Consider the following 18,322-nt stretch of genomic DNA (forward strand, 5'->3'; position numbering starts at 1 on the left):
TATTTGTTCCAATAAATAAATCTATGAAGCATAGATAGAATGAATTTAAGTGCAAAGAAACCAAAAACAATTTTTTTTCAGATACTTTCTGTAAGACAGTTTGAAAACCTTGCTAATTTTTCCATCACTTAACAACAGAGCAAAACTTTGGGTCAGTTTGCTGGATGTCAACCCCCTACCCACCAGCATAAAACAATGTAGCATCAAAAAATGCAAAATGGTTCCAGTGTCAGGGATGCATTTAGTTTTTTTATACTTATAATTATCAGGTGACATTTTTGACAGTGTCGCATCTGCTTCAGCAGACTGTAAATGTTGTTTCTTTTGCTTTTCCTTTAGGGTCCACCTGGCCCAACAGGTCTCCAGGGCGTGGTTGGAGCTCCCGGTCCAGCTGTAAGTATCACTTCCACTGAGCCATCAAAATTCACCACATGAAATATTAAGAGTAAGTCTTTGATGACTAAAATTATTACTTTCAAGGATTTTATATTTTATATTCAGAAAATAGGCTCCAAAGACCTAGTTGACTTTGTAGCTGCATCAGTATTCCCTCCAAATATCCTCTGCATATTTCCTTTTAAAAAAGGCTTCCAGCTTTTTTTTTTTTTTTGCATATCATGCTGTTTAAAAAAAAAAAGACTCGTTTCTGATGCCATAAAAATTTGCTGTTCCACTAATGCCTGCCTCTGGCTGCAGAGAAAAACAATGAATTGATGGAGACAGGTTTGAAATGTTTACTCCAGTCAAGGCCTCCTCAAAACAGTGAAAGCGTTATATAAATCAGGATCAAAGGGCTGCAAAACTCTAAGCTACATATGAAATATGCACTTCTGAGATGATGTGACAGTATTATAAGTGGAATTACACCGTCTTATCTGCTCATTTTAAGATGTGTTTAAAAGTTACAAGGTGTACTCAGAAACATCTGGAACATGGGTTTGATAAAATCAGAAAATTTTAAAGAGTCAAATTTAAATCTAATATGGCTACATAATTACTAAGTACAGTTAGCCATTAAGGAAAATTTAAAATTGTTGTTGTCCACTAAGTTAGCATATCCTAACTCAGTGGATATTGAGTTAGGATATATTGTACAATATCTATACTTTAGATATTCAGTGTGTACTGAATATCTAAAGTAGATACTGTATATATTCAGTATCTACTATAGCTACAGTACTGATTCAGTATCACATTTATAGATATTGAATATCTATAAATGTAGATATTCAGTATCTATCAAATATGATCACTCTTCTGATCTTGAAACAGTCTTAAAGAAGTTGCTGCTAGAGCATATCTTTTTCATTGCGATGTTCTCGAACATAATTGTGCCCGCTATGCCCGCTTTATGGGTGAGTATCCATCATACACAAAGATTGCATGAATGCTTTACCCCACTCATCTTTTTCTCTTTGAGCAAAGATTTTCTAGATGGCCCAACTCAAAAAATGTTCTATCATTCTTCTACCGTTCATCCTTGTGCTTCCTGTAGAATTTCCCTCTGACCTCGATTATCTTCCTGAACTTGTTATGATCTGCATAAAGCCGACAGCAAAAAGGGAGATAAACCAGGCACAAGAGTTTCATTTATAAACTACAAGCTTAGATTAAAATCAAAGTTTCCAATATAAGGTGGAAAGTTAGTGAAATCAGTGGTGCATGAGTGGAGGATGCATGTAAAAGACCGTAGCATACCTGTGGAGGAGAGCAGAGAGCAGTTAGTTGGCAGTCGGGTTTAATAAAACCTGAGGGTCTTACCAGATAATCAGGTGTCCCATACCAGTAATCAGTGTTGTATCTGAACAATAAATGTCCAACCTAACAAGGTTGGACATTTAGGGCCAAGGGCCCTGCAGGGGCAGTAACAGACTGAAGTGATGCCTTTGCTGCTTATGAGCAAATGCACTCATAACCACCTTCTGCCAATGTTTAACCAACTTTTTCCTGGTAGCAGGATAAAACTGTACTGCCGGAAACTCTTGGACATCCTGAAACTTCTTCACCACTACAACTGAACCTCTTACCTCTAAGCTCTTTTTTGGTCACATTTGAATATTGAAGATAATGAAACACAGTTTGCATTAAATATTATCTTTGTGAATAATTTTACATTAAGTCATTCATTAAAGCATAAAAAAGCAGATGTTAAATCACGTAATAACAGTGAGACTAACCATGTTTATGGAACACTAAGTTCAGGTTTGATAGCCACAATCAACTTTAATTACTGTCAAATCTGTATAATCAAGAATCTACCTAATTAGAACCTGTCTAGCAATATGAAGTAGGCTCACTTATCTGAAAAATAAGTGAGCTTTATTTTTACCTTATTTTTACAGGTAAGATTTCTGAAATACCATATATATATATATATATATATATATATATATATATACGTATATATATAAGTCATTTAAAACTCAGGTAAAATATATGTTTATACAAATATAAATAAATATAAAATGTTTATAGTTATTTCACATTTTCACAACAATTTTTAAATCATTTTAATTACTGGTATTTGTGTGCATACATTATTGAAATAGTTCCCCAGAAATTATCATCAGTTATGTTTCTTTTATTATTATTCTACATTTTGTAAATTTACATCATTAGTTGCAGTTAAAGTACAAGTTTGGGCTTGATGTTCTACCCTAATGATGGTTCATCAACAAGCTGACAATCATTTTCATATATTAGTTAAAATAGCACATGTGCCAGCTGCAAATGCTGCAGAACATCTTCTACTCATAGAGAAAGTCCTGCTTCTACGATATCTGCTGGCCTCAGGGTAACTAGCAGCTCATTGCTGAAAATAATAAGGCCTTACCAACCATTCCAGGAAAAAGTACCGTCTGCAGGGCTCTGTGGGGGCTGCAGTAGACCTGGTGAGGCAGATTGCTGTAAGCAGCAAGTGCACCCGTGCTGAATAGAAAATTATTTAACAGTTGTTTACCCTGGTGAGTCAGTCTGCTTATGTGCATCCATGTTTTCTTCACAAGTGAATCCTGATTCATGCTGAGTAGTCTCGACTTAATTTGTTTTCATTAAAAAATGCTTTTAGATGCTAGATGGCAAGATTTTTAATCTGTGAAATCATTAGTATTTGAGTAGAAAGAGAATGAATTTCTTTCTTAGCTTTAGATTTTAAACTTTAAGCAAAGATGTGTTAACCATACAACAAAGACCGAACATTGGCTAATGCTATAGAAGGGCAGTGTTGTCTGGAGACTTTAGACCAACATGTGCAGAGCTTTGCCCTTTGTGATGCCTGTAAGCATGAAAGGCACGCTGTTCATTCACAGCTTTGCATTGTGTTGGTAACTTTTTACAGGTATGACACATTCTTTAAAGGTTATATTAAACAAGTCAGAGGCATCACTTGCATAAATAAATTCAGGCATGTGAATTGTGAATGTTCTGTGAAGGTGACTAACAAATTGGGCACAGTTTAAATCTAAGCACTCTAACCTCAGAGGCAACTCTGTTTCCAATCTCTTTGAGGAGATAAGATTTGCAACTTGGTTGTTAAAGCGTCTCTGAGCTTTAGGCCACTTTGTCTGTGACTTTTCTTTTTCAAAGCTGTGCTCGTTTCCCCCGTAATCACCTAACATTTCCCTCTAAACTGTTCTGCATTCACCACCATTGCCTGAGGCTCCCTACATGTCCCAGGGCTCAGCAAGAGCTCCTCAAGCACTTTCAAGTGCTGACACGTGTTTGAACTGAAAACTCCCAGTCTGTCAGCACTTCACTCTTTCCCCACAGTCTCGTCTTTCTACCCTCTGTAGCTCGATGCACCTCTGACTTCACAGAAGTCAGCATCTTTCACATACCATAACCCTGTGGCAATTCTTTTCTGCATCTTGCTTTTTCCTGATGAGAGTCTCTAGTCGGAAAGCCCTCAGGTACACCACAAGGGCGTATCATTGAGGTATTGCCTTATGCTTGTCCAGTTTTGATTCAAGTTTTAGCTTCATGTTTTATTCTCAAAAGGATCAAATAGCTCTTACCATGCACCTATACTGAATTCTATAAACGACCTACAAAAGCAAATGTTTAATTTTGGAAAAGGGGTTTTATGTGGCTGATATAACTACATGGAAAAACTCTAACTTGCAAAAAGTTATTGAATGCTAACTTTATCTAAAATCCACGAAATAGCTTTCTGTAAAGTTGCAATGTGGTTTCCAATTTCTGTTGTAATGTATTTCCTGAATCCATGCTTTTCCATGTGAGCTCAGATATAGTTTGCAACCTTGAAACGTATTAAGAATAAATGGATACAAGTGTTTGAGGGGTTGCATTTGCTGCAGCTACAGCTAATGAGATTTTATGAACCCTACCCTCCCACAGGGCAGTGATGGTGAGTCTGGGCCAAGAGGACAGCAGGGCATGTTTGGCCAGAAAGGAGATGAAGGTCCCAGAGGATTTCCAGGGCTGCCAGGACCCATTGGACTGCAGGCAAGTCTCCATCAAATGTGTTGCTTTTTTACAACCATATTTTCAGCTCTCCACCCTTTTTTATTTTCAAAACATACAACACCCAAAGTCTCGTTGAGTATTGTCCTGCCGGGTATGCATATAGCTTTTCCTCTGTCGAAGCCGTCTAATGCAATGAGATTTAGTCCAAACTCCTTGAACCTGAAGCATTTCACCTCCCTATTTACAATACATCAAAACAGAGCATATTTTATTAATGCAGCTTTGACTCCCAATAACACTTTGCTTAGCTCTGGGGTAAATAATGCTTTACCCGCTCAAGGACATTTCTTGGTATAGATGGGACTGAAAATCCATCACTATCGTCAACATTTGTATCTTTTCTGCTGAATTTTCTGTTGAAATTGCATCAAATTCATGTGCTAAATGTCTATCTGCCAGTGCCCTTGGTCCTAAAAAGACTCTAGTTTGCATATGACAAAACATTGAAAGCATTTAAATCCACTTTTCTGTCAATCTATTGTCTTTTGTGAGATAGGCTGAAAATTACCCACAAGGCTCATTTCCACCCACAGGCTTTGTGTGCTGATTGCTCAAGAGGAGAAAGATCTGAGGGCTTTTATCAATAATTGATTCACAGTTTTGTTTTCCAACTCGACACACGTTAAGCTGTATTTCTCTTTATGTTTGATGGCAGCATTTTATTGATCTCTGTTGCTGTCATCACAGACGCAATAACACATTCATCCATTTGCAGACGAAAGCATGATGCAATAGACACAATATGCACCCTGACGTAATTTATCCCACTCAGGTGTTTGGTAGGCAAAGCATTATAATTTTATCATATCATAAAAAAAATTCTCCATGGATGACCTGTCGGTTATTGTGATGTGATCTACATCCTACAAGGTTGTAGGAGAAGCCTAAATGCTATATTTGTTATTTGCTTATTTGGGATTTATTGCCAGTGATTAAATAAATTCAAATAAAGGATAGAATTTATTTTCACATTTCCAGGGTGAGATTTTGCTATATATATATATATATATAAAAAATTCCCTTCTCACCCACCGCGGGTGGTTCTTATCCTCTGAGCTCGGGTCCTCTACCAGAGGCCTGGGAGCTTGAGAGTTCTGCGCAGTATCTTGGCTGTGCCAAGGACTGCACATTTCTGGACTGAGATGTCTGATGTTGTTCCTGGGATCTGTTGTAGCCATTGGTCCAGTTTGGGGGTGACTGCCCCGAGGGCCCCGATGACCACAGGCACCACTGTGGTCTTCACCTTCCAGGCCCTCTCCAGTTCCTCCCTGAGGCCCTGGTATTTCTCCAGAAATGGGCGAGATATATATATATATAGCCATATAACAGTTAACCAGAAGTTTTTTTGCACATCTTTTCCACTTTTCACTTCATAGTTTTTTCAAGTAATTTCATTAGTTAAGGACATTTTTAAATGGCAGTAATATGAATAAATATTTTTGATAAAATAAACAGTCTAAAATGTAAGAAAAAAATGTCTATGTATGGATGAAACACTAAGAAACACATAAGAGGGAGTAGGGGCAAAACTGAAACTACGATATGGTCAAATCATTCCATCTTTGATCTGCGCCAGCTTCGATATTGATCCTATTGATACTTGGGTCAATCGGCTGCAATAGAGAGGCTGTGCTCAGTGTGTAAGGTTCAGTGTGACTGCAGGATAATGTTGACCCCTCATGTACTGAAGTTAAGACAGTATTTCCTTACTGTGCAACCAGTGATAATGGCATTATTTCTGTTAATCTGTTAATGGGAACACAAAATGTAGTGTTTTTGAATATTGTACTGCATCAGACCAACATGAAAGGACTTTTTATGCACAATGTTTTGTTATGGCCTACACAATAATGGGGAAGGCCGCTGACCTCCTCATTACTTTCTTCTGTCTTGACAGTCCAGCAGAAAGTCATTCTCACCTTCCACACAAGGATAAGCCACAAAAGATTATATCTATGGAATTTGAAAGTTGAATGGAAGGACAAACTTTTGTTAATAACGTATACAAGCAGCAGGGATTAGTCGCAGCCCTAAGAGGATTGTGATGCAAATTCTACTTATTAGTGTGAGGGAGGTTAATGATATATGAATTGCAGCTGGAGTCAGAGTTTCAAGAGCTTTTACACACAGACATAAGAACATGAGTTACAATTGCCATCTTCCTTGCAATAAGCCACTCATGGACCAGAGACAAGGTCAGACATCTCTTACCTGTGCTAAAGAGAAAAAGGACTGGACTGTTGTTCAGCAGTGAAAGTAAATGATATTGTCATTTGGTAATCAAAGTCCCAATTTCTGCAGAAAGTGTGCAGAAGCACAGAAAACAAGTTAACAGAGGTCCAATGTGAAGTTTCCACAGTCAGTGTTGATTTAGGGTACCATGTCATCTGCTGTTGTTATACTGTGTTTTTACCAAATCCAAAGTCAGAGCAGCCATCTACCAGGAAATTCCCTCTGCTGACAAGCTTCAGTGGGATGCTGATGTTGTTGTCCAGCAGAATTTTGTAACAGTCCACACTTCCAAAAGTACCAGTACACATTTTAATGACCATGAAATCCTATGTGCTTGATCACTCTACAAGACTAAATGTGTTGACATTTTATAAAAGAGTGTTTCCATAAACCATATTTAAGATTTAATTGTTTGCCCTGGTCCTTATCTATCCAGCTAGTAGCATCCATGTCTGGGATAAAATAGTTTAGTCCCACACAAAACTAAGGTGCAAAGGTAGTCATCTACTTCTATAAGATATGAACTGCTTGTTACCTCCTAACAGTTTCTCACTCATAAAATCTTTTTAAAAAATGGAGCTTATGAAAGAGAAGCTGAAAATTACCACATTGATTCATTTAAGTTGAGCTGAAGTTTAAGGAAACTTCCTTTGATGGCAACGAATAAAGAAACTGCACTCTTCAGAGTACCTCAAAGTCAATTATCCAAGGACCCACTGAGGATGAAATTAGAGCGAAGCTTCGTTGGTCAATAGGGCTAGATAACGTTGTTATTAAGTGCAATTGGCTTTTAATTGGGCATAATGCACTCCATCTCCCCTCTTATAATTATTTTTTTTTGGCTAAGCTGTCCTTCAATACACAGCAGCAGCTGCTGTAACTTCAACTTTTCAATGCAATTAGCTGTAGCATTAATGATTTTTGACCAGGGGGAAGGAGTGTCTTTATCCTGAAATCCTTCCATCAATTTGTGCAGAGTTTGCTGTGAAGTATAGGAGTCCTCCCCTGAGAGGATGAATTGTTCAGATTAAGAGGTTACAATGAGGACGCAGAACAAAGTAAATATCACATTTGTTCATATCAGTGTTGTTATAGTTCAAGACTAGTGTGGAAATGGAGTAAATGCCATGTCTGAACATTTATTGATTTTTTCTGATGTGCGCTCCAAGTTTGTTGTGCATAATGGTCTTTGCTAATGAAACTCATAATATTTATTTTCTTTCTTACTAATTTATATTCTTCAGTACACGTTTAGTAAGCAAGGGTTACATGTATAAAATGCATCAACATGTTTTCTTTTTCCATTATACATGACAAAGTACTATAGAAGAAATGAGTTTAGGCTTTATTTATTTCTGCATTTTTACACCAGAAACCCACAAGGCCAAACTTTCAGTCATTGCTCATTATAAATTGTTTTCAGTGCTACTGTAAATCAACAAAATAGGCTGAAACTACATATATGTTACAGCACTGATTCATATCCATATCATTATACTTTTGCTTTCCCACAACTACAGCTGCTTTCCATACCTTTATGTGTTACACATGCTCCGTCATTGTGGTCTGGCTAGAAAAACACATAAGAACTGCAATTATGCAGATAGACAGCAGACAACAATGGAAAGTGACACCTTCTTCATCCTTTCTACACATCCACCTTTCTGAGGTGCATTCAACTCTTTTAGTTGAGCTTGACTGAATCCCAAAAGCTGCATAATAGGCACCGCCTGCACAGTCACATTCGTTCCACTCCACTGTGGACGTAGATGGATGGAGTTTCCACCCTGCAATTTACACAGGCTGATTATACCCAAGCCTCCCATACCCTTTAATTACAATAGGTGTCCCTTTTGAGTAATTGTGTGTTTATGCTCCAGGGTTCTGTTAGTATTAATGCACTCTCCATCGCTTTTCATCCCAATGGCCTCCTATTCAAAAAGTGTCAAATAAAAGTACCTGGTAATGAGCAGCACAAATGTATATATATTCCTGTCTGTGGACTTTTTCATATGGAGGGTTGCCTCATTTTACCTTCGTTTCTGTGTGCTAAGCAGTATTTGTTGACTTTACAGGGTTTGCCCGGCCCTCCTGGTGAGAAGGGAGAAAATGGAGATGTCGGACCAATGGTGAGTGCAGATATTTCTGCAAATGTCCTATTACAATATAACCTTTACACTCAGTTTCACTCAAGAGAACTATTTGTTGGACCATTTTTATTGGTGGGTTAGTTTAATAACTCAACAAGAAATACATCTGCTAGATGCTAGAGTTAGGTTTCTACTTTTTATTTCTTTTATTTTGATTAGGATAACTAGAAATAATAACATTATAGCATATTTTTAGTTTACTGACAGAAGTAAAGAGCACCTAGCTCCAAATTACCTACTTTTCTTTTTACTGGTGTATAAATCTGAGTGTGAATACGTGAAATTCACATTAGATTAATTACAAATTATTGTTTCATAATCAGCAAAGACTGCTGACTTGACAGATGTCCAGCATAGTCATAGACAACTTTCACAAGAATGGTAATCACCAAAGGGTCATCTTTTAAAAAGCTGGCTTTTCAGAGAGCTTTGTATAAAATATTTTAATTGAATGTTGAATGGAAGAAAAAAGTGCTTTTCAACAGGCATATATTTTCATATTTAAATTATTATTTTTTTTATTTTTCAAATTTTTTTCATAAGCTGCAATTCATAATTATCAAAATTAAGAAAAAAAATGCTTATATCACTCTTTGTGTAAATCTTTGACTTCTAGCCAAGCAAATCATCTCAGTATTTTTGACTCAATATTTGGTGAAAACTGTGAAACTAATGTTTAGCAGCATAAACCCAGCTGTATGTTATAGAAAAACCATGCATTTTTGTGTGTGCATGGGTAAAAACACAATCTGCTATGTAAAAAATAAAAGGATTTTTAAACTTTAAAATATGCTATTATGATCATTGCTATCAAGTAATGTAACTTTTAGAGTTACATTGAAATATTCTGCATGGTTGCATCTAAATAAAACTACTATCAATAAGCAGTTAGTTCAAATTTTCTTCTTTCTGTCTTAAGAACAAAATAAATCTGCTAATCTTTAATCTCTTTCTGACAGGGTCCACCTGGTCCTCCAGGTCCCAGAGGTCCACAGGGCCCCAGTGGAGCTGATGTTAGTGAAATTTTAATACTTGCATATTTAATTCTGCTTGGATTTGATCTAAATAGAATATTTAAAAATCAAAAAACAAAGATTTAAAACTGCATATGGCTGTGATTTGTCTTAAGGGTGCACAAGGTCCCCCTGGAGGTATTGGTGCAATGGGCGGTGTTGGTGAGAAGGTAAGAATAAAGAAATTTGAGAAAAAATATAAGAGTGATGTTCTTCTCAACTCCTGTTCAAGTGCATGATTTTTTTAAATGTTTTATTTCCTTAAGTATTCTCTGCCTCAAAACTCTAACTATTTAAGGAGTCTGACATTTAACCTTTCATTTGCATTGCTGCAAATCATGCAAAGCTATCCGATCTGACAACGCAATTATAAACATGGTAATACATTATTAATGTCATTTTACAGGGAGAAAATGGTGAAGCCGGTAACCCAGGACCACCTGGAGAGCCTGGTACTCTAGTAAGTTTAGAACAGTACAAAAATGCTTTTTATTTTATTTCATACATATTGCATACATTTTATTTTCACCAATAGGACAATATTGCTGTACTCATGATCAAAGTCTCTCCAGGATAGAAATGTGAATGTTAAAACAACATTCCTGGGTTTTTAACTTCTGGATATTTTACATCATTATTTTACATTTTATCTATTTGTACTTTTCTTACACAACTTTTTTTTTATCTATATTTGGGGTTAGAGATGGATTTTGATATTGGCAAAATAAGTCCACCTCACAGGGTGGCATTTTGAGGGGCAACATTGATGTTTGAGAAATAAAAATCTCATTTTTACCTAGGATGAGTTTTCAAATGCTTATTTACACATCAAGTCTGTTTGGAATGAATGCCCTAAGTTTTCAAACTAGATTTGTGGAAGAGGGATTAGAGATTGGTGGGGTGTTGCGGAAATAAAATCAGAAATTTTAGTTATTCAATCATTTTGGGGGGATTATACCGCAGTAGCATAAACCCACACAGCACAAACCAATGTGAATTGATTCTGGGTTTGACAATCTCTTATGATTTGGATTGAGGTTGTGGCCTGGGCGTTGTGGTGACTCATGCTTGAACTCCCCCACAATTTCCGCTTTTAGGGATGTATTCTTTTTATTAAAATATTCAAATCAGAAGATCAGTTTATAAAAGCGTGTGTGAAGACATTTTTTTTTCTTTAAGTTGATATAAATGGCTACATAATATTTGGATTTGACATGTGAATCTCTTTGTTGGTATTGATCCTCGCAAATAGTAGGCACTGTTTGCCCGTGACTAAAAACGTCTCATCTTAATTACAGCCGTGAGGCTCCCTGTGTGTCAGTCCGTCAGAGGGTATTGATGTGTCTGCCGGCTGGCTCATATCTGTTTACAGTGATAAATAGACCCAGTGCAGCAGAGCAAATCGAGGTCGAAAATTTAAGGTGCCTTGCTGACAGTGACTCATCTCCAGTCGTTCAGCTGATGGTTCTGTTTGAGTAACTGCTGAGCCAGAACCAATGTTTCAAGTGTCCATTTTTGCTTTTAGTAAAGCCGAAGTGATTATAGCACAAAAAAGTTAACCACGCTTGTCTTCCCCATCCCAACCGAACAATCGTGTCGTTGGCCTTTACCTGCTTCTGTGATGACAGAGCCGTGTCGCAATTTTCCTCAGGGTCTCCGAGGAGAGATTGGTGAGAAGGGAGAAACCGGGCCACCCGGTGCTGCCGGACCCCCTGGCGGCAGAGGCCCCGCTGGAGACGATGGTCCCAAGGGAAACCCTGTATGTGGGCTGTTCTTAAACACACACACTCACACTGAGCTACGACTGATGCTTCATAAGAGCTGTCAGCGACAGAGCAATTTTGACACATATCTCATTTTACCTGTCTGCTGCTAGAACTGTTCTTGACACAGTGAGACTCAGCTGAGTCAAACTCAGTCTTCTCAGTATTTTGATTTGTCTGCAGGGACCCGTCGGCTTCCCAGGAGACCCAGGTCCCCCTGGTGAGCCTGGTGCTGGGGTATGTTCTGCTTTTTTTGTCCTTTTTTGTTTACTTAATAGGATTTTAAGTGTTGAAGTAATTGAATAAGCCAAGTCTGGCTCATTTATGTTTTTTTCGTTTAGGGTCTTGATGGTTTAACTGGTGATAAAGGTGATGATGGTGAACCTGGACAACCGGTGAGTCTAGCTGATCAGATTTTTACGTTTCTTTCCAAGTAAAGGCAAAATCACCTCTTAGGCTTGTTGTTGTATTTTATATTTTCAAGAACTGTGTGGGATTGACTCTTTTTGGGTATTATATTCATATTTTTCTTTACAATGTTTGCTAAAAAATGTTGAACCTTTAAAAAAAATTACTAAGCAAATTTTTAGTACTTTTGGCAATTTTTACAACAAGAGCAATCAGAAAAGGATGCAACTCTTATAGTTTAGGTGTTTAATATTCATTCTGTGCTGCAGAATATTGTTCTTTTCCAATCACATGCAGAGCTCATTATCTGACACCCCTTAATTTCTATAAAGTGGAGCTAAGTGTTCCTATATGCTCTAATTTAGGGTCCTCCAGGCCCATCTGGTGAAGCTGGAGTACCAGGGCCTCCTGGCAAAAGGGTGAGTAGTTCTCAAAGTGATGCATGTGATGAGATACTCCTGTTCAGCTCTTGAGATGTTCTCTAGTTTGAAAGTGCTATTAGCGAGCCCCAAGCTTCTTCATTACGCACTGATACATATTTATGATGGTATACTTAGATTTTGAATTTATTTCCCTCTGTTTCACTGAACATGATTCCCATAAGAAAGCAGAGTCTCCAGAGTTTGCATTGATTGTAGATCGTAATCACCTTTTATCCTTTAAACTTGAACCTTTTGTAGTTTTCTATGTTTGCTGTTGTTGCCATTGCACACCCTTTTGTTTTCAGGGTGTGAAAAGGAACAGTCTGCAACAGGAAGTAACTTACTGAACCTACCAACACGTTCCTGCCAGTGGGATGTTTTGTGCCTTCTCTAGAAGCCATTGATGTAGAGTAGTGTTGTATAATCTGTTCATAGCTTTAGAAGAGGGAATGTGGAAATGTTCACATTACCATAAACTTCAACTGTAATATCTACTAGCAGGAAGTCCCTTGGTTACTTGATCAGAGGTCATCATCTGCCATAATATATTAGGATCAGCTAGACTAAACAAAGATCAGAATCACAATCAATGACTAAAGGCAATAATATATTATATGTAATGTATTATATTTGGAAAATTATATACAAACAAAATTTACTTGTGATTAGAGCACGTTTATGAATATCGCTCACTGTGATTTGTTTAGATATTTATTCTTCATGCATTCTTGTTGTTGCACAAGGTTTGAAAATTGTGATCTAACTCTTAGCCTGGTGTCAAACTGAATAAAAAAGAAGATTTTTTTATCCCTGATGAATTGACACAGATGTGTCTCAACATGTGATAGAAAATTGCTTCCTTTTTGAATTTGTCTAGAACGTATTCACTGATCGTAAAAAGTTTGGATTCTCAATCACCAGCCAAATTCTCAAAGTGCATATTGCTTTAATGGAGGGATGTGATCAAAGGCACTTTTGGGGATTTTTGCCAGAAAATAATTAATGGGTGTTTCTAATAGTATAGGATTATCTGTGATTAGACATTTCTATGTGGTTTTTATTTTCCAAGCTGAGAGGTTCGGGTTGCATCATGCACATCAGTTTACAATGCAACTCTGTGGCTTGACTTAAAATGCAGGCCGTGTGGGGTTGGTCATACATTTTAAAGACATTGGTAAGCACTTTTTATCCCCATAATTTGTATTCCTCCAGCTAGCCCTGAACAAATTAGACTCCCGTTCCGTGTTCGTATTAATGGACTCCGTGATATAATTTTTCATCCTTCACCAGAGTAAGTCTGGCTAAGTCTCCTTCCCAATATCTCCTTAAAAATGACTCCGGTTTGGTGTTCGTTGATGCATGTAGCTTCTTGACTACATTAGCACACACACACACACCCCCACTAGTGCCTGCATACACATATTTGCCAGGGTTCATAACCTACATTGATGACCTGTGGCTTTTGTTTGGTCTATTCGATTATAGCTTCTAATGCCACATGTCAGCCCACTTACAAGGTTTTGACCAGAGGCTGTTGTGTGAAAATGCTAATGCATTTTTATCAGCTTGTATTTAGAATGTAGGACAGTTTGCTTGCACTTATGCTGGCCGACCTTGCAAACCTCTCCCTCTCTCAAGGTCAGAATATGCTTTAGCTAAATGATTAATGTGCATTAGAAGCTACTGCTTTTTAGTTTATTTTTTGACTAATTCCACTGTAGATTAACTTCACCTGTGCTCTGATTCTTTTAAATAAGCTAAAATTAGACTTGGGGACTGAGACGAAAAGAGTCTAACGGCGTTTGGTTGTTGTGCTTCTTAGGGACCTCTCGGATCTCAAGGTCAGGAGGGAAGGCAAGGAGAAAAGGGATCTAAGGTAAGTCCTATCATTTGGATTTTACTCATTACAATTTACTTTTTCCAGTGATTATGAGCTGTTATTTTTTTTTGTTTGGATATTTCACATTATTAAGAAATTACTGAAAATTATCTCTTGGATTTTAAGCTCTTATGTTATCTGAGTTGTTTTAACCATATAACTCTCAACGTATAACTTTTATGACAAATGTTCCTTACACTGCTACTTCTGCTGCAAAGTACTTACTATTGTAAACCCACTACTACAACCTACATCATGCAACTATATTTTCTGCACCATATATATCTGGTACACATAATTGACACGTGTAAAAATACACGTATATATGGGTGTCAATTATGATACAAAAAAAGGGAAAACCAGGGGATGTTTGGATTTTCATTTTGCTACAAGCAGCAGGTAAAGATTTCAAATGCTGAAATTTCTCACAATTGTTCTTTGTATCAAACTTTAAAAGGTTATGAGAAGTTTGGCTCATTATATTGGGTCTAACACCAGCAGTGGTACTATGTAGGTTTAGTGCCTTGTGTTTTGCTTTGAGTGATATATGATTTATTAATTTCAAAAAGTCCCAAAAACTCTCTCTGTCTTACAAAACAGCAGAAAAGTTACATATCTCCAACTCTTTCCACCCGATATCCAGCTGAGGTGTCCTATATATTTATAAAAATCTGCAAATTAGCTACATAAGAAGCAGTTGCGTCCCTTGACGTTCCAACTATTTCACTGTTACATTCTTGTTTGCACCTGCATCAAGGCAAAAATGTCTGTTTAAGCCATAAAGACAATGTTTGACTTCTAAGTCAGACAGCCCGACAAACCTCAGGCATAGTTTTGTTCTTTGTTTCATTCCTCCTCTTATTTTGCTTCTTCACATATCCCCCTTCTCAGACACCCTCTCCACGTTTTGGGTAAAGGATTAGAGACGATTTGACAGAAACAAGGCAAAGCCTGCGAGATGATTTGAGACTGTCAAATCTGGGCCTAATTGGTTGTCAGAGAAGCGTAATCTCCCCTATTCAATCATCCAGGTCAATATTATGCACCTCTGGAGCTTCAATACATGAAAACCTGATGTTTCTCCTGAAAACATTTAATCTTTTAAGATCTTACAAATACTCCAGTCCTTATTCTGTTATCCTTTGCAGCAGGGAACATTACATAGTATAATATGTTTTGTTAAAGTGCTATTTAAGCTTTTGTGAAGTTTGGGTAAAGGTAATGTAGTCACTAAACAGAATCCACATTTCATGTTTTTTTTCTTTTATTATTTCTGAATTATATGCCTGAGATGGAAGCAGATGATGATTTTTTGTGTATTTCAGGGAGAAGCTGGAGCAGAGGGAGCTGTTGGGAAAACAGGACCTGTGGGATCTCAGGGCCCCCCTGGAAAACCTGGTGCTGAGGGTCTGCGTGGAATTCCTGGCCCTGTTGTGAGTTTGGAAGACACAAAATATTTGATTTTATCATCTAAAGGAACAACCACAAATAGCAACATATTTTAGGTCAGAAGTTGTTAAAATTCATCTTAAAAAGTGCAAATCATATTTTTAGGTGAGGTCAAAGGGCTGCAAGCAAAAAAAAAAATCATTGTTGATGTCTACAATTATTTTTTCTTACCCAAGTTCCTGAAGTACAAACCTGGGAGGGAATGAGTTTATATTCACTTACAATTCATTCTGGATCTGGGTTGCATTGCAAATCTGATCCTAGCTGAAAACATTATGTTGTCTTTCTCTTCCAGGGTGAGCAAGGACTGCCTGGTGCATCTGGTCAAGATGGCCCTCCAGGTCCTATTGTAAGGCATTCCTTTCTATCACTAAGCTTTGGAAATGTTGTTAAATCCTACACACTGCTAATGCGCACTGCAAAAGCAGCTGTTACATTTCTAATATTGTTACACTGGAGACCAATTCCTCTTTAAAATATGCTGTTTTATCATGTATTTTGGTATTTCCAATATTTTTTAATTTCAGTTGCTCTGGGCAACATATAAAAAGGCCCATTTGTGTCATTTGCACTGGTTTCCTCTCCTCAGGGACCGCCTGGACTTCCTGGCATGAAAGGTGACTCTGGATCCAAAGGAGAAAAGGCAAGACAATATTATAATGCTAATCTCATATTGCTTTATAGTGCATGTCTCGTATCCAGTTTCGCACCTTATCTGAAGCTTCCAAAGCATGCACACATCTAGGCCTACGTGCACCTTGGCTTTGTTCGCCCCCTGCCAGCGAGATGAAAAGCCGCTCTGCTCTGTGAGAACGTTTCTCACTCGGCGATTTAATGTGCTAAATGAATATGCATAAGACCAAAAATATTGTCTTTGTAACGCACATTGGCTTAACGCCCGCATGCAGCATTCAAAAGCAGATGATCATAGCTCATCCAAAATGGCAGGTGCAAAGACACACCTCAATAAATATGCTAATTATTTATAGACAGAATCAAGACTCTGGCCAAATGTTTGCCTGGCCAGACACTTACTATAAATTTTCCAGTGAATTTGCATATTTGTTTCTTTCTGCCCCGCAAAGTAATAAATGCTTTAGTAGTAAACCTTGTTAATTAAAGAATGTTATTTATTTCTGTCTTTTAATGAAATAATGCTGCCTTTTCTGCTCCAGGGTCATCCTGGTCTAATTGGTCTGATTGGACCCCCGGGTGAACCCGGAGAGAAGGGAGACAGAGGTCTACCCGGACCTCAGGGTGCTGGAGGTGGCAAGGGAGAACCTGTACGTTTCCTGACATTTTGCAAAAATAGTTATTTATTTAAACATTTGGGTGTATTGGTAAAATTATGTTGCCAATTAATTTCATTTCATCTGTCAGGGTATTGGTGGTGCATATGGCCCACTCGGGCCTCCTGGTCCTCCAGGACTTCCTGTAAGTTGTAGTTCTTGTTAAAAGTTTGTCTTGCCTCATTTCTGACCTTCGTTCTTACATTACCGTTGACTTGTTTGTCCCCAGGGTGCTCAAGGACAGAAAGGATCTAAGGGATCACTCGTAAGTCACTTTTCCTTCATCAATGAATAGTTTGGATTTTTCACATATGGATAGAGGTTGTAATAATGTATTTAAGTGTTTCTAACATCCCCGTGATGCATGTTCCTTTTTCAGGGTTCAACTGGTCAGAAGGGAGATCCGGGACACTTAGGACCACCTGGACCACCTGTAAGTTATAGATTCAGCTTGTCCCTTATAATCTAGATTATTTTGAGCTTTAAAGAGTTGGTTAGCCAAAAATTTATTTCTTTGATGAAGGAGATCATTATGTATTTTTGGGGGGGGGGAATAGATGGAGCTTAATACAGGTCACACCTGCAGAAAAGCAGAGACATTACAGGGAGAATTACTTTCAAAATAAGACTTAAAAGAGTTTTTTAAGTCTTATTTTTACTTAAAATGGTTTTTTAAAGGTTTTTTACTGGCATAGTTTTTTGTGGAATAAACAAGATTGAATAATATCGAATGTAACCTGCAGACAGTCAAACTCCAGGCGAGCTGTGCTGTAATAACAAACAGCAATTTTAGCATCACCGTAATGAGATCAGGAACATTCTGACCCACATTACTGATGTGAAGCGTAAACAGTGTTGGGACAAACACTGAGCCTTGAGGGGCACCTTGCTTGGCATTTATGTAACAGAAAATCTGTTTAGTTACAGATGACTGGTGACAAGAAAGCCATATTTAAAATCACACAATGACTTGGTCTTTAGCTTAACTGACAGAAAAGCTGAAAAGATTTGATCACTGGGCACAGGAATGGCTGATAGGAACGTACAGGTTTACAATAAGAGACTTTATTATACATGAAAGTGAAATAAAATGTTTTGTTAAAGCAGCAAAACAGTTGCTGATTTGTCTGACAATGACATAGAAACGACAAGAAAGATTTAATATAGTCATTTAAACTTAAGGTTTTAGAGTAGATTTAGTAATAATATTATTACTATACTATCATTGCAAG

At 37.5% G+C, this 18,322-nt stretch overlaps 1 protein-coding gene across 1 annotated transcript in view; it reads left to right on the forward strand.

Moving 5' to 3' along the window:
• col11a1b (collagen, type XI, alpha 1b) overlaps positions 1-18,322 on the forward strand; it is a 97,274-nt gene that overhangs the window by 74,810 nt on the left and 4,142 nt on the right. Inside the window, exons 45-62 of the mRNA XM_028020881.1 lie at positions 340-393; positions 4,357-4,464; positions 8,793-8,846; positions 9,827-9,880; positions 9,997-10,050; positions 10,287-10,340; positions 11,532-11,639; positions 11,827-11,880; positions 11,985-12,038; positions 12,417-12,470; positions 14,296-14,349; positions 15,678-15,785; positions 16,097-16,150; positions 16,391-16,444; positions 16,977-17,084; positions 17,182-17,235; positions 17,320-17,355; positions 17,470-17,523. Coding sequence (XP_027876682.1) covers positions 340-393; positions 4,357-4,464; positions 8,793-8,846; positions 9,827-9,880; positions 9,997-10,050; positions 10,287-10,340; positions 11,532-11,639; positions 11,827-11,880; positions 11,985-12,038; positions 12,417-12,470; positions 14,296-14,349; positions 15,678-15,785; positions 16,097-16,150; positions 16,391-16,444; positions 16,977-17,084; positions 17,182-17,235; positions 17,320-17,355; positions 17,470-17,523 — 1,170 coding nt within the window. The remainder of the gene's footprint in view (positions 1-339; positions 394-4,356; positions 4,465-8,792; positions 8,847-9,826; positions 9,881-9,996; positions 10,051-10,286; positions 10,341-11,531; positions 11,640-11,826; positions 11,881-11,984; positions 12,039-12,416; positions 12,471-14,295; positions 14,350-15,677; positions 15,786-16,096; positions 16,151-16,390; positions 16,445-16,976; positions 17,085-17,181; positions 17,236-17,319; positions 17,356-17,469; positions 17,524-18,322) is intronic.

This window comes from Xiphophorus couchianus, chromosome 6 (assembly GCF_001444195.1).
Source record: "Xiphophorus couchianus chromosome 6, X_couchianus-1.0, whole genome shotgun sequence".
In the NCBI taxonomy this organism is placed as follows: Eukaryota; Metazoa; Chordata; class Actinopteri; order Cyprinodontiformes; family Poeciliidae; genus Xiphophorus; species Xiphophorus couchianus.